The sequence below is a fragment of the Jaculus jaculus genome, chromosome X (assembly GCF_020740685.1).
Source record: "Jaculus jaculus isolate mJacJac1 chromosome X, mJacJac1.mat.Y.cur, whole genome shotgun sequence".
Taxonomy (NCBI): Eukaryota; Metazoa; Chordata; class Mammalia; order Rodentia; family Dipodidae; genus Jaculus; species Jaculus jaculus.
In genome coordinates this window covers 49,694,373-49,711,124 of record NC_059125.1, presented here as the reverse complement: position 1 = coordinate 49,711,124, position 16,752 = coordinate 49,694,373, and the positions used below count along the sequence as shown (strand labels likewise).

The window sequence follows — 16,752 nt, the reverse complement described above, 5'->3', positions numbered from 1 at the left end:
TTTCTCAGCAACACATGGAACATCCTCTAAAATGAACCATATATTAGGACACAAAATCTTAACAAATAAAGGAAAAGTGAAATAATCCCTTGTACTCTATCTAACCACAATGGGATTAAACTACAATTCAGCAATGAGAAAAACTATGAAGCTTACACAAATTCATGGAGACTAAAGAGTACACTATTAAATAATGAATGAGTAATTGAAGAAATCAAAAAGTAAATCAATAAATTCATGAAATCAAATGATGATGAGACTACAATATACAAAAACCTTTGGGACACAATGAAGGCTATCCTAAGTAGGAAATTTATAGCTCTAAGTGCCTATATTAAGAATTTAGAGAGACCACAAGTAAACAATTTAATGATTCAACTTAAGGCCTTGGAAAAAGAACAACAAGGCAAACAAAAATAAGTAGACAGGAGGAAACAATAAAGATTATGGGAAAAATGAATGAAATAGAAACCAAAAAAACAATCCAAAGAAACAATGAAATAAAAAGTTAGTTCTCTAAAAGGATAAAAACGATTGATAAACCCTTAGCAAATCTGACCAGAAGAGAGAAGACATAAAAATTAATAAAATTAGAGATGAAAAAAGGCACCATTGCAACAGATACCAAAGAAATTCAGAAAATCATAAAGACATATTTTAAGAATATACATGCCTCTAAGTTTGAAAATCTGAAAAAATGTATGATTTCCTTTATTCATATGACCTACCAAAATTAAATCAAGATGAGATAAACCATTTAAATAGACATATATTGGGCTGGAGAGATTGTTTAGTAGTTAAGCGCTTGCCTATGAAGCCTAAGGACCCCAGTTCGAGGCTCGGTTCCCCAGGTCCCATGTTAGCCAGATGCACAAGGGGGCGCACGCGTCTGGAGTTCGTTTGCAGAGGCTGGAAGCCCTGGCGTGCCCATTCTCTCTCTCCCTCTATCTGTCTTTCTCTCTGTGTCTGTCGCTCTCAAATAAATAAATAAATAAATAATTAAAAAAAAAATAAATAAATAGACATATAACAAGTACAAAGATCCAAGCAGTTATATATATAAAAAAAGTATCCCAACCAAAAAAGTCTAGGCCCAGATGGATTTACTGGTGAATTTTATCAGACATTCATGGAAGAACTAACACCACTGCTTCTCAAACTTTTCCATAAAATAGAAAAGGAAGGACTTCTACCAAACTCCTTCTATGAGGCCAGCATCACCCTGATACCAAAACCAGACAACAGAACAAAAAGAAAAGAAAATTACAGACCAATCTCCCTCATGAATATAGATGCAAAAATTCTCAACAAAATATTGGGAAACAGAATACAAGTATATCTCAGAAACATTATTTACCCCAACCATGTAGGCTTTATTCCAGAGATGCAGGGATGCTTCAATTTATGCAAATTGATAAATGTAATACACTATATAAATGGACTGAAGGACAAAAATCACATGGTTATATCAATAGATGCAGAAAATGCATTCAACAAAATCCAATATCCCTTCATGGTAAAAGTATTACAGAAACAGAAGGAACATATCTCAACATAATAAAGGCTATTTATGACAAACCTACAGCCAACATAATACTAAATGGGGAAAACTTGAAGTTTTCCACTAAATTTAGGTAGAAGACAAGGGTGTCCACTGTCCCCACTTTTATTTAATATAGTACTGGAAGTCTTAGCTATAGCAATAAAGCAAGAGATACTCATAAAAGGGATACAAATTGGAAAGGAAGAGATAAAATTATTATTTACAGATGACATGATTCTATACATGAAGGACCCTAAAGACTCTACAAGCAAACTGTTAGAGCACTTTTAACAACATAGCAGGATACAAAATAAACAAACAGAAATCAGTAGCTTTCCTATATACCAACAGCAGATGTGCAGAAAATGAAATCAGGGAATCTCTCCCATTCACAATTGCCTCAAAAAAACAGGACCCTGGAATAAGCTTAACTAAGGAAGTGAAGGATCTCTATGATGAGAACTTTAAAACTGTCAAGTGAGAAATTTCAGAAGCACTAGGAAATGGAACAATATCCCATGTTCTTGGATTAGAAGAATCAATATTGCAAAAATGTCAATCTCACCAAAAGCAATCTACACACTTAGTGCAATCCCAATTAAAATTCCAGTGAAATTCCAAATGAAATTAGACCCAGTCATTTCACAAAAATCAAGTTCCAATGGATTAAAGAGGTCAATATAAGTCCTGAAACTCTTCAAATACTGGTAGAAAAAATAGGAGGCACTCTTCACAACATAGGAATGGGAAAAAACTTCCTGGACAAAACTCCAGTAGCCAAGGAAATTAAATAAGCACTCAACCAATGGGATCTCATAAAGCTAAAAACCTTTTGCACAGACAAACGTACCATCAGCAGAGTCAATAGATTACCCACTGAATGGGAGAAAATCATTGCCCGCTATTCCAATGACAGAAGCCTAATATCTAGAATCTACAAAGAACTCGAAAAACTAAACAACAAAAAAGCCAAAAAACCCACTCCAAAGGTGAGGCAGAGAACTAAATAGGGAGTTCTCAGAGGGAGAATTACAAATGGCTAACACACACTTAAGAAAATGCTCAACATATATAACCATTAGGGAAATGCAAATTAAAGCAACAATGAGATCCCACCTTACCACAGTAAGGATAGCAAACATTGAAAAAAATCAAATAAAAGCAAATGTCAGTGAGGCTGTGGAAAAATAGGAACACTTATTCTCTGTTGGTGGGAATATAAGATGGTACAACCACTGTGGAAATCAATTTGGAGACTCCTGAGAAGGATGAATGCAGAGTTTCCAACAGAACCTGTTATTCCCTTACTGGGCATTTAACCTAAAAGTTCCACATCTCAGTTCAGAAATATTTGCTCAATATACCTGCTCAATTCATAATAGCTAAAAATTAGAATTAACCCAGGTGCACATCATGGGATAAATGGATAACCAAGATGTGGTATATCTACACAATGGAATTCTAGTCAGCAGTAAGAAAAAAAATGACACATTGAAATTTGTAGAAAAATGGTCAAACTTGGAACAGATCATTCTAACAGTTCATTCTAAGTGTACTCACACAATCACAGAAAGACAACCATCACATGATCTCACTCATCTGCAGTTCCTAACCTGAATCAGCCCAAGTTGCTGACGTAACTGAATAGCATCTTGAGGCTTGACCAATAGGGAGGACAGAGCTTGAAGTAAGGGGAAGGTTGGGGGAAAACAAAATGAACACAATTTGAACTGGCATAGAATCCTATATATTGGAAGTCAGACTAAAAGGTGGAACCCTCAAGAGGACCTTAGTGGGAATACCTGAATTGAAGGGCCCTGGAGAGAGTGAGGTGAAACTTAACCTCAAATTTCTCCTGTTTCTCTTTCTTCTCTGGCTTTTTCTTTTCCCTTGGTGCTGTCCTGTAATGCCCTGCACAAGGATGTGGTCTACATCCACAATGATCTGTTGATCAGAGAGACCTACTAGATCTCTCTAAACAACCAAGACAGACTTCTGTAAGAGCACTTTCTTACCCATCAGAGGTTAATGGTAAGACCCTACTGCTAAAGACACCAAATACTGTTGACATGGACCACGGAAAGACCTGGTTGGAATCTGAAGGAGAACCAGCCCCCAGATAATTAGCCCATCTAATGCTGGAATGTGCTACATGAGCTACCAGGGTAAAGTGTCCAACATTGGTCCAAGCAGCTTAAAGTCTACGTGACTCAGAAGCAAACAACTTGACATGATTCTCACAAAAGTGCAATAGTGGCACACAGCCATGGTGGGTAACCATCTGCTCTTGGATTGGCTAACAGATCTGTTCAGTGGAAAATAAACCATATCTAGAACTGGGAAGCAAGTTAGAATCATATCCACATAATGAATCTGCTTTCCATTGTCCAGCTCCCACAAACCTTAGACTATAAGAGGGTCTACACCCTTTTAATACTCTCTAAATTAATAATGGTTATCCCATTTAACTGGTGCTGACTTTATTCTCTGTTGGAATATCTGCTTCTCTTTTTCAGCTGGGAACTGGACCTGAGGATATAAATAACCCAGCAAATTTCATCCCTGCCCCAACTAAAACAACAGAGGAATTTGGGGAATTGAGCAGCATTCTTAGTTAAGCTGATATCAGCACAAGGGTGATGGAGAAAGATACTGAGGACACTTAACACCTACCAAACCAGAGATACAGATGCTCCTAAGTGCCCATCACTGAAGTAGACTTAAAATGTTTCCAGATTGGCTCAGAGAATGTTGCTGAAGAGGGGGCAGAAATATTGTTAGAGCCACAAATTGGGACATTTTGCACAGAGACACTGCCTCTTCCCCATAATGCATGACCCACTATCCCCATGGGGTTGACCTGCATCCCCAATGAGGAAGCCTCTTCAGAAAAGGAGCAGGGAGGAGGGAAAGTATGGTTCCAACATGTGATGTTTATATACAAAATATGTCCATACCTAATAATAAATTTAATTAATTGATTAATTTAAAATTCCAATGGCATTCTTCACAGAAACAGGAAAAAAACAATCCTAAAATCCATTTGGACACACAGAAAACCTCAAATAGCCAAAACAATTTTGAGCAACAAAAATCAGGCTGATGGTATCACCATACCCGATTTTAAGCTATATTACAAACCCATAGTAACAAAAACAGCATGGTACTGGCACAAAGACAGACACATAGACTAATGGAACAGAAAGGAGGACCCAGATGTTAATCCATGTGTTACAACCATCTGATTTTTGACAAAAATGCCAAAAGTATTCATTGGAGAAAAGACAGCCTCTTCAACAAGTGGTTTTGGGAAAACTGGATGTCTATATAGAAAGATGAAAATAAATCCTTCTATTTGTCCATGCATAAGAATCAAGTCCAAATGGATCAGGGACCTTCTCAGACCTGAAACTCTGAAACTGCTAGAGGAAAAGGTAGGGGAAACCCTTCAACATATTGGCATAGGCAATGACTTTCTGAATATAACCTCAATTTCTCAGGAAATAAAACCAGTAATAAACCACTGGGATTTCATGAAATTTTAAAACTTTTATACAGCAAAGAACACTGGGAATAGATCAAAGAGACAACCTACATAATGGGAGAACATCTTTGCCAGCTATCTATCTTTGAGAGGATTAATATCCAGAATATACAAAGAGCTCAAAGAAACAGTGAGAAATCAAACAACTCAATTAAAAAATGGGTTATGAAACTAAATAGAGAGTTCTCAACAGAAGAAATACAGATGGCATACAAACATCTAAAAAAGTGTTCTACATCCTTAGCCATCAGGGAAATGCAAATGAAAACTACTTTGAGATTCCATCTCACACCTGTAAGAATGGCTCCCATGAAGAAAACAAATGACAATAAATGTTGGTGAGGATGCAGAAAAAGGGGAGCCCTCCTGTGAAATTTGCAGGGAAATGGATGGATCTGGAAAGGATTGTACTAAGTGAGATAACCCAGTTCCAGAAAGCCAAATGTTGCATGTTCTCCCTCATATGTGGATCCTAGCTACAAATGTTTAGACTTGTGGTGTGTGAGCTGGAACCAAAAAAATCAGTAGCAGAGGCCAGCTAGCTGTGAAAGGGCTATAAGAGAAGGAGGAGAAGGAAGGATTCTAGGGGATGGTATTGTATATATGTAAGTAGAAGAACAGATTACAAGGAGTGGGATGGCCTAATTGAGGACAAGGAAAGAGATTGAGTAAGAGAAGGGTGGTGGGAGAGCCAATCAAAATTCAAGATATTCTGAATAAAACTTTGAAAGCCTACTTTTTTGGATAATGGCACATCCAGAAGCCATCGACTGCTACTAGAAAAATTTAGCTCCTGGGATTGGATACCTTCCAGTGAGTTATTGGCGAGGAAGGTCCCTGTTGCCTCCAAAACATTGCATGCTATTGCCAAGGCCCTTGGTTTCCCAGAAGTAACAGATAGTAAGACCCTATTGCTGAAGATTTCACATACCTGGGTGGCAAGGTCACTGAGAAATCACCCTGGGGCTGAGCTCCCTGTAAACCAGCCAACTGAAAACTGGAAAAAGTTACACTGCATGCAGCCCTATGGGAGACAAGTCATCAGTGGTGAAAACAGTGGACACTGGAACCCTCAAGTTTGGCCAGACACCTAAATGACCAAATGGGTGCCATAGTGGCATGTCTGCTCTGGGGGAAACCAACTGCTCTCTAATTGGACTGGAGGCACGCTGTATGGGAGGGAATACATGCCGGGTACTGAAGACTTAATCAAAAGCCTATGGCAGGGGAGGTCATGAGCTTTAGGGGTATAAAGCCTGCTCCTGTCTGGATAAATGCATATATTATTCTCACCATCTTCCCTGAAAGCACGAAACTTAATGTTCACGTTCATATATTAATTCTACTCCCACTTTTGTTTAGAGAAGCTTCTCTTTTCAGATGGTGATGACCACAGGGATGACTGAAAGGCAACACAGTGCTGAGAAGAAGTGACAGAGGAGTGTCCTGCACTGAAACATCTCTATCACACCCTCCAAGGTTTAGGGTCCATTGTGGAAGAGGTGGCAGAAAGAATGTAAGAGCCAAAAGAAGGGTATGACTCCTTACAATGCCACTGTCCAGGCAGAAATTGGCCTCAATATCCATGACCTGGCAGTGCCTAACAATATCTTAACATGACACTCATAATAGGAGAAAAAGATGATGACATCAAAATAAAAACAGACTAATGGAGAGAGGGAGGGGATATGATAGAGAGTGGAGTTGTGAAGGGGAAAGTTGGGGGAGGGGAGAGAAAGATCATGGTTTATTGTCTGTAAGTATAGAAGTTATCAATAAAATAATACAAAACAGAACTGTTTCACAGATAGTAGAGGGCTCAGTGGGTAAGGATCCCAAGCACCCACATTAAACAAAAGACATATTTCAAGTGTTCTGGTGGAGAATGACATTGAGTCCACTAGGGTCTCAATAGTATCCAACGAGTGCTTCATAACTCTCCAATTAAACACACCAACCATAGCAGAAGCCATCTGCACAGCCTTCACCAATTCCTACCTTCCTTCCTGCTCCACTCAACTGTTTATATATTTACAATTTATTTGGTATCCATGAAAGTATACATTCTATTCTTCATGTTTTAGAATTGTATATAACTTGGGTGTATTTAACTTTGTGCATCAGCTCTTTTCCCCTCAGCTCTGACCTATAGGATGGAAGAGACATTTGTGAATGTTTTCAGGGCAGCTAGACTAAAAAGCGGTTGAGTCAATTATATCCTTCACAGCCCTTTCCTTTCCACTCACCTTGCTTCTCACAGCCATCGTCTTTATCAGAGTCATTGTCCTTCGACTCTACAGCCTGTTTCTTGGACTGCATGAAAACTGGGAGGTTAGCTTTGAGGCCTAGAAAGAATCAAAAACACTTGTTCCTTAAAAGATAACTTGAGGGCTGGAGAGATGGCTTAGCAGTTGAGCGCTTGCCTGTGAAGCCTAAGGACCCCAGTTCAAGGCTCGGTTCCCCAGGTCCCACGTTAGCCAGATGCACAAGGGGGCGCACGCGTCTGGAGTTCGTTTGCAGAGGCTGGAGGCCCTGGCGCACCCATTCTCTCTCTCTCCCTCTATCTGTCTTTCCCTCTGTGTCTGTCGCTCTCAAATAAATAAAATTTTTTTTTAAAAAAGATAACTTGAGGAGGCCTATGAAGATGGCTTAGTTGGTAAAGTGCTTGCCATACAAGCATGAGGACCTGAGTTCGAATCCTCAGCACCACATAAAGGCTGGGTTCAGCAGAACATGTCTATAATCCCATTTTTGAGGAGGTGGAGATAGGAGGGTCCCTGGGACTTGATCACCAGCTAATCTAGATTCAATATCAGTGAGAGACCTAGTCGCAGAAAATGAGATAGTGACTGATGAAGACATCTGATGTTGACTTCTTTTTTATATTAAAGATTTTCACAGTTCTTTCTCAAATATTTCATTTATTTGAGAGATAGAGGGAGAGAGAGAGAATGGGCACACCAGAGACTCCTTCCACTGCAGACAAACCTCAGACACATGCACTACTTTGTGCATCTGGCTTTATATTAGTAGTAGGGAATTGAACCTGGACCATCACGTTTTGCCAGCAAGTGTTTTTAATGGCTGAGCCATCTCCAGCCCCTGAGGTTGACTTCTGACCACACACATGAGCACACATATACACTTTCATGCATACCACCTGCAAAACCAAAAGCAGATAATCCAAGGAGGAAGGAAGGAGAAAAGGCTGGGATGGAGACATCAGTCCAAAGGGCTGCAGGAGGGAAATGTGCAGGCTGCAGGTCTGAGCCCATGCAAAGGGTGTAAAAGAGCAGCTTGCTCAGAAGCTGCCTTGGAATTTCTCCTGCATGAAAGGATCAAGGGGTGGGGCAGACACTTGCTGTAGCCTGAGAAGTCACAGCATGGAAAGGGAGTGGGTGGGAGGTTCTCATCTCATAGACTCCCAGGCTTGTCTGTGCCCAAAACTTCCTGTTACCTAGTTTAGTCATGGTGGTGTAGTTTCTTTTCATATAGACATAGGTAGTTTTCTCCGAATAGCTCAGCTTTGCCCATTCTCTTTTGGAGAAGTATTGGGAAATGTCCTGGAAGGCCTAGAAAAGAAGGAATAGTACAGGGTAGCTGCCACTCAGTCGGACCACTTCCTCTGCTGCTGGACGTGTGTAATGCATTTGGGAATTTGAGAACACCTCCACTTGGTGATGTGCAAGCCTCATGAGAGGATAAGGACAACAGGCTCCTGCCTCTCCCTGGGCATGCAGTAGGTGCCTAATGTTGCTACCTTGTTCTGCTACCTTCTGGAATGAACTGAAAGTGACCAAATGAGTGTAGTGCCATGTCACAGATCTACTGTTTTCAGTGAAGCTGGAGGAAGACACAATGAATGAGGCTTTGAATGCATTGTTGAGACCCTGATCTTTGTCCCCAGTGCCTCTGCTAGCTAAATGCAGCCCCTGAGAAATCCACTTGCCCTGCATTGTCCGTTTGGCTACTCCTCTCCCCCTGCAAGTCAGCTCACCTTGCAAGTTTTCTTTGACTTTTGTTTATCTCCCAAGAGGCTCCTTGAACAGGAGCTATTTGTCTCCTTGGCCCTGAGAATATCGTGATCTTGAAAGGACACAGACTGATTGTCTCCAGCCATGAAACCGAAGGGCCTGTAGAAGAACACAGAGAGACAGCAACACTCAGTCACCTGAAATTGCCTTCTACTCCCTTCCACTATGCACTTATTTGTCCCCAAGGAAGGACATGGGTGGGGTCTAATGGCAATAAAATGATATGTGTATCTGGGAGAAATAACAGTTGAGAATTACACGGTTAAAAAAAAAAAACATAATTACAGAGATTTTTTGGCCCCTAGATATGTGTTTTAAACTGAAAGGGAAAAAAATCAAACAGCTTGTTGGATAAGCCAGGTACAAAAGGACAGACCCTACATGTTCTTACCTATACGTGGAAGGCAAAATAATTAATTTTGCAGAAGGTAATAGCCAAACAGTGATCAATAGTACATGGGGGAATGGAGGACAGTAGAATACAGTCAGACGATAGGTGCCAAATTCTATTAGAGAGAAGAAGAGTAAGTTCTAATGTTCCACAAGAGTGACCATAGTTTATAACAACTGGTTAGTTTACATAGAAGGAGGGTGTAGGGGCTGTAGAGATGGCTTAGTATTTAAGGCATTTGCCTGCAAAGCCAAAGGATCCTGGTTGGATTCTCCAGGACCCATGTAAGCCAGATGCACAAGGGGGCGCATTCATCTGGAGTTCATTTGCAGTGACTGGATGCCCTGACGTGCCCATTCTCTCTTCTCTTCTCTTCTTTTCTCTTCTTCCCTTCTTCGTCTTCTCCCTCCTCTTCCTCCTCCTCCTCCTCCTCTTCTTCTTCTTCTCCTTCTCTCTCTCTCTCTCTCTCTCTCTCTCTCTCTCTCTCTCTCTCTCTCTCTCTCTCCCTCCCTCTCTCTCTTTCTCTCTCTAATATAAATAAAATATCATTTTTTTTGAAAAAAAAGGAGGTTAAGCCAGGCATGGTGACACACGCCTTTAATCCCAGCACTCGGAGGCAGAGGTAGGAAGATTGTCGTGAGTTCAAGGCCACCCTGAGACTCCATAGTGAATTCCAGGTCAGCCTGGGCTAGAGTGAAAAAACACAAAAGGAGGATGGAGGCGGAAAGCTGCAAACATTTGATGAGTACACATTGCAAACATATCTTGAATTTTCACATTGTAGTCCATAAACATCTTATGTCTGTTAAAAAAAAAAAAAAAATAAGTGGGGCCAGGCGTGGTAGGGCACACATTTAATTCCCAGTACTTGGAAGGCAGAGGTAGGAGTATCGCCATGAGTTTGAGGCCACTCTGAGACTACATAGTGAATTCCAGGTCAGCCTGGGCTACATCAAAATAAAAAAAAATAAGTGGGGCTAAGGAGATGGTTCAATGGTTAAACACACTTGTTTGCAAAGCTTGCTAGCCTGGGTTCAATTTTCCTGTACTCACACAAGCCAGAGGCACAAAGTGGCATGTTGAGTTCCCTTGCAGTGGAAATCAAGCGTTATGGTCCATACCTTTAATGCTAGAACTGGGGAGGCAGAGGTAGGAGAATTACCATGAGTTAGAGGCCACCCTGAAACTACACAGTGAATTCCACGATGGCCTGGGCTAGAGCGAGACCCTACCTCAAAAAAAATGGACAAAAACTAGAAAAAAATGTTAGGAAGTCAGGCTTGGTGATGTACACCTATAATCCAAGCACTCAGGAAACTAAGGCAGATATGTGGTTGAGTTCAAGGACAGCCTGCTCTACTTTAGTGATATTGATTAAAAACTACTTGTAAAGAAGTAAAAAAAAAAAAAGTCTTTGTTCATGAAGTAGTGAAGTTGAAGTAAGTGTGTAGTGTATTTTTTAAGATTAAACTTGATTTTTCTAAAGCAAAAATAAAAAGTATGAAAAAGGACTACAGACATGGCTCAGTAATTAAAGGCATGCTTACAATGCCTGTCAGTCCCAGTTCATTTCCCCAGTGCCCACATAAAGCCAGATGTACAAATTGGCACATGCATCTGAAATTTGTTTGCAGTGACAAGAGCCCCTGATGTACCCATTCTCTCCCTCCCTATCTCCCTTCCTCCCTCTCTTCCTCTCTCCCTCTTCCCTTGCAAATAAATAAATCAATTTTTAAAAATCAATGAATTTTTACAATTAAAATATTTTTAAATATTTCTTTGTGTGTATGTATGTGTGGAGGCGGCGAGCGTGTGTAACCTTGCTGCTGCAAACAAATGCTTGTGCCACTTTTAGCATCTGGCTTTACGTGGGTGTTAGGGAATGGGACCCGGGTCAGCAGCTTAGCAAGAAAGCGCCTTTAATCACCAAGCCAACTCCCCAGCTACTAAAATGTTTCTTTTTTTTTTCAAGGTTCGGTCTTACTCTAGCCCAGTCTGGCCTCGAACTCACAGCAATCCTCCTACCTCTGACTCCTGAGTGCTGGGATTAAAGGCATGTGCCACCACGTCTGACCTAAAATATGTTTCAACTTAATGTTTTCAGGTTTTATTCTTCTGAAAGTTTTTAACCTTTTATTTATTTCAAAATTAAAATTTTAACTTACACATGAAAATGTTACATACATCTGTGCATAGTGTGACATTTTAATCCATATATGTGTAAATGTTTGCTTTTTCCTTTGAGACTGAGTCCTGCTTTGTTGCCCTTCTGGCCGCAACTTCTTGGTTCAAGAGATCCTCCTGCCTCAGTCTGCTCTTAAGATTATCCTTTTAGTTTTCATTATTTATTTATCTATTTGGAGAGAGAGAATGAGAATGGGCACACCAGGGCCTCCCACCACTACAAACGAACACAGAACACATGTGCCACCTTGTGCATCTGGCTTTACTGGGTACTGGGGAATCCAACCTGAGTCCGTCGATTTTATTTTATTTTATTTTATTTGGTTTTTCGAGGTAGGGTCTTGCTATAGCCCAGGCTGACCTGGAATTCACTATGTAGTCTCAGGGTGGCCTCGAACACACAACGATCCTCCTTCCTCTGCCGCCCAGGTGCTGGGATTAAAGGTGTGTGCCACCCACACCTGGCCTGGGTCCCTCGATGTTTGCTGGCAACTGAATTAACCACTAAGCCATCTCTACAGCTCCCATTTTATTTTTTGGATGTACTTTCAAAATATTTTCATTTACTTGAGAGAGGGGAAGAGGGAGGGAGGGACAACAGGTGCGCAGAGGCCTCTAGCTTCTGCCGCTCCTGACTCCCAATGTGTAGTTGTTTTTTGTTTTTTTTTGGTTTTTTTTTTTAATTTGAGAGCGACAGACACAGAGAGAAAGACAGGTAGAGGGAGAGAGAGAGAATGGGCACGCCAGGGCTTCCAGCCTCTGCAAACGAATTCCAGACACGTGCGCCCCCTTGTGCATCTGGCTAACGTGGGACCTGGGGAACCGAGCCTCGAACCAGGGTCCTTAGGCTTCACAGGCAAGCGCTTAACCACTAGGCCATCTCCCCAGCCCTCCCAATGTGTAGTTTTGAGTGCACGTGCTCCAGGGTGAAGGGGGAGGTGGTGAAGGCCACAGGGAGCATGGCGTCTCGGAAGGATCAATTTTAGTTGCCAAGAAAAGTTCTCTTTTGTTGAAGTGGGTATCGGTTAATTCGAGTGAATTGGAGGGCAACTGCTGGGTTGATCTGGAAATTATTTGAGTGGAGGAAGAGAGCCGGAATCTGGGAGACTACAAAAATGGACCTCACTCACTGTCAGGAATATGGGGCATTCGAAGACCCATCAACTTGGGGGTCCTAAAAGCGCAGGCACTGGAAATATTTTGAGGAGTAGAGACTGAGAAGTCTGTGGAGCCCGGAAGATTGTCACGTTATCCTACAGGGGTAGTAAAGCAGTCTCTCAGCAGAGGCAATATATAAGTGACATTGTCTCTAATTGAATAAATATAGGGGCATCTGGCTGATTTGGGGGTGTGGGGTCGTGGAGGAGTTTTGCTTCCACAGAAATTGTATGGTCTCAGTCTCATAGACCCAAGACGATTCCCATTTTGTCTGGGTTCCCGGATCTTCCCAGACGAGGCTTTCGTCAACTCACCGACGGAAGGGCATTCAGGGGTCTCAGAAGGCACAGAAAAGACACACGTGCTTGGGTAGGAGTGGGTGGTCTACAGAAACTCCCAGAATTTCCAGCTGTCCCCCCTTTCACTCTTCTGAAATGTCCCTCACAGAGAAAGGAAGCCTACCTCAGACAGGACGCCATCACAAGGGTCTCTCCTCAAAGGCACCTAGCGTTGTAATTCCAACACACAGTGACAATCAACCAATAAGGGCACTTACTAAGTGTGAACTAACCAATCAGAGGTCAGGAAACTGGGTGAGGCAAGGGAAGTGCAAAGAATGGAGAAGAAGACCCAGGTTTGAGGGGCAGATCATTCTTCTCAAAGGGACTAGGGTGAGTCTTTGAATGTTGCCACTGAAGAAATGATTTTGCTCCACACACGTCTCTGGTGGGCTGCCCTGCCTGTGCTTTTAGACAATGGTGTCACTTAGTGGCAACAAGGCTAAGCCAGTGAAATTAAGGAAGAAAGAGGAAGCTGGTACTGTTACTATTGCTGATTATTTTGAGGTAGTTGTACTCAGCCATCTGGATTTGATACAAGTTTTAGTTCTGCCAAGGTAGGAAAAGTGGTATTCATGGTTATTTGGGACTAACTACCTACCTATCAAGAAAAAAAGGGGGATTTACTCTTAATTCTTATCACAGCCTTTATAGGGATAGTGGGGTCATTGGACTTCTGTTGCAGAGGGTCTGGTCCACTTCAGAAAAACAATAATTAAACAGGTGGCCTGGGACATTTTGGGAAAATGGCAATTCATGTATTGTTTTGCAATTGATACAGGTGGCCTGGTCCACTTCTAAGAAACAGTCATGCATTGTGTAATGAGCACCAGCGTTCAAAATGGAGAAATTTTTTTTCCCTAACACGTGGGGAGAATGTCAGAGGCATCTCTGTTGTGAAAGCTGGGGGTGGGGGGTGAGGGGGTCCTGTGGAGTGCAATATGAATGAGGCTCAATGCAGGCAGGAAAGAACATGTGTGCAGTTGTCTGTGTGGGATCCTTTCTGAGATCAATTTCACATCTGTTAAAATAGAAATTTCATGCCCTTGAGATGTGACATTGCATGCCTTTGAGGTGTGACATTGTTAGACATTGTAAGGGTTTTGTTTGGTTTGGTTTTGTTGTTTTTTTTTTTTTTTAGGTAGGGTTTCACTCTAGCCCAGGCTGACCTAGAATTCACTATGTAGTCTCAGGGTTGTCTTGAACTCATAGCAATCCTCCTACCTCTGCCTCCCTACTACTGGGATTAAAGGTGTGTGCCACCACACCCAGCTGTAGTTTTGAATTTTTTAAGATAATGTGCTATTTTCCCAGGTGGTTGATGACATTCAGTACCTTCATATGCATTGCTGACTTACAAGATCTTTTTTATGAGGTACCTGTGGGGCACTCTGCCTTTTTCTTACAGATTTGCAGTCTCATATATCAAATGCTATGACCTCCCACCACCGCAAACACAAACTCCAGACACATATGACACTTTGTGCATCTGGCTTTTTATGGATTCTGGATAATCAAATATTGGCTCTCAGGCTTTCCAAACAAAAGCTTTTAACTACTGAGCCAGCTCTTTAGTCCTTCATGGATTTGGATTTCTTTCTTTGTGTGGTGGTTTGAATAGATGGCCACCAATATATTCAGGGTTTTTTTTTTTTAATTTGTAGTTTGCATCTGCAGCCACCTGGCTGGAGGCAGTGTCACTGGGTGGATCTTAAGGTGTGGTGGTGGGTTTCAGATTTCAATCTAAAGATATGCAAAGTGTGCATAGCTGGAGTTCCTGAAGTATGCTGTGGCTTTTGACTTTTAGACTTGTACTTCTCTCTCTCTGCTTGGTCCTGTGAGAGCAGGCCAGCTTCTTCTGCCATTATGCAACTTCCCCTGCATCTGTAAGCTTCAATCAATATACCTTCCTCCATAACTGTGCCTGGTCTGAAAGTTCATCTCAGTGAACCTGAAGCTGTCTGCTATTGTTTGTTTGTTTATTTTTTTTGATTTTTCAAGGTAGAGTCTCATTGTAGTCCAGGCTGACCTGGAAATCACGATGTAGTCTCAGAGTGACCTTGAACTCTTGATGATCCACCTACTTCTGCCTACAGAGTGCTTGGATTAAAGGTGTGTGCCTCCACATGTAGCTTTATTTTTATATGTTCTGATACCACTCTTTAAAAAAATGATTTAACTATTTGAGAGAGAGAGAGAATGGGCATGCCAGGGCCTCTATCCACTGCAAATAAATTCCAGATGCATGTGCCACCTTGTGCATCTGTCTTACATGGGTACTGGGAAATTGAATTTGCGTCCTTAGGCTTTGCTGGCAGGAGCTGCCTTAGCCACTAAGCCATCTCCCAGCCATGAAACCACATTGCTGTGTTTTGCAAATATCACCGTCCTTTTTTTTTTTTTTTCTTTATTGTGGTTTGGAATGTAAGTAGTTGAATTTAGGGATAGGAATGTAATTCATTGGTAGAGCGCTTGCCTACGTTCAGTGCTCAGCACTGGGAGAAAAATCTTTTTATTCTTTTAAAACTTTATTTGAGAGACAGAGAAAGTGGCAGATAAAGAATAGATAGATAGATAGATAGATAGATAGATAGATAGATAGATAGATAGATAGATAGATGATGGAGAATGGGTTCACTAGAGACTCTAGCCACTGCAATGGAATCCAGATGCATGTGCCACCTTGTGCCTCTGGCTGATGAGGGCACTGAAGAATCCAACCTTGGTCCTTAGGCTTTGCAGGCAAGCTCCTTAATTATTGAGCCTTCTCTTCAAACCAGAAACAATATTTTAAGTTAATTTTAATCTCCAAGGAAATATTAGGCATTTGTATTCCCTAGTTTTATCTTTATTTCCTTATTCTGTAGATGGTATCCTCAGCAATTTCAGAGGAAAATTAATTTTTTAGGACACACAGAAGCAGCCAAATTGTATCTCTAAAATTCTGAGCTCCACATCAGCTGGGGGCAGTGCTCTTGTTTTCCTTCTTCAGTCACCTCCCCCTATAATCAGTGGCTACATGATCTTTGGCAAGGCGGGAACTTTCTACTTTTCAGTTTACAAACTGTGAAATGAAGATATAAACAAGGGCCTGCCCAATGGGGCTTGAGACGGCAAGTGAGTGGGTTAATCCCTGATACTTATTTATTTGCTGTAGTTCTGAAGCACTGATCTTGTATGTTTCCTATCTTTCATGAACTTGGGATCACCACTGCTACTGAGATACTCAAGAAAGTCCAGGAAACAAAGAAAACAAAAAAAAATAATCCAGTGAAAAATGAAATACTAAGTTAAAGTCTAAGATTTTGTCATTGAAGGCTGAGCTTTAGAAAGTCACAATCCACTGTATGATTTCTTCTTGCTTCCAAAAACAATTTTTGTTAGGGGCATAATGTCACTCCCATTGAGAATACATGGTGTGTGCATGGTGTAATCTCAACAACAGGGAGGATACAGTAGGAAGGTGTCAATTTTAGGGCTATCCTGCTCTATCCTATGAGACCCTATCTCAAACACAACAAAGGATGCATGATCTACATAGATGCTATTGAACAACTGAG

The 16,752-nt window shown here is 41.3% G+C and overlaps 1 protein-coding gene across 2 annotated transcripts in view; it reads right to left on the bottom strand.

Annotated features, from left to right (window-relative positions):
• The window catches only part of LOC101617655 (protein SSX1), an 80,316-nt gene that overhangs the window by 8,167 nt on the left and 55,397 nt on the right, over positions 1-16,752 (bottom strand). For both annotated transcript variants that reach the window (XM_045140590.1, XM_045140591.1), the window contains exons 3-5: positions 9,085-9,220; positions 8,545-8,659; positions 7,334-7,432 (exon numbers count right to left, since the gene is read on the bottom strand). In XM_045140590.1, coding sequence (XP_044996525.1) covers positions 7,334-7,432; positions 8,545-8,659; positions 9,085-9,220 — 350 coding nt within the window. The remainder of the gene's footprint in view (positions 1-7,333; positions 7,433-8,544; positions 8,660-9,084; positions 9,221-16,752) is intronic.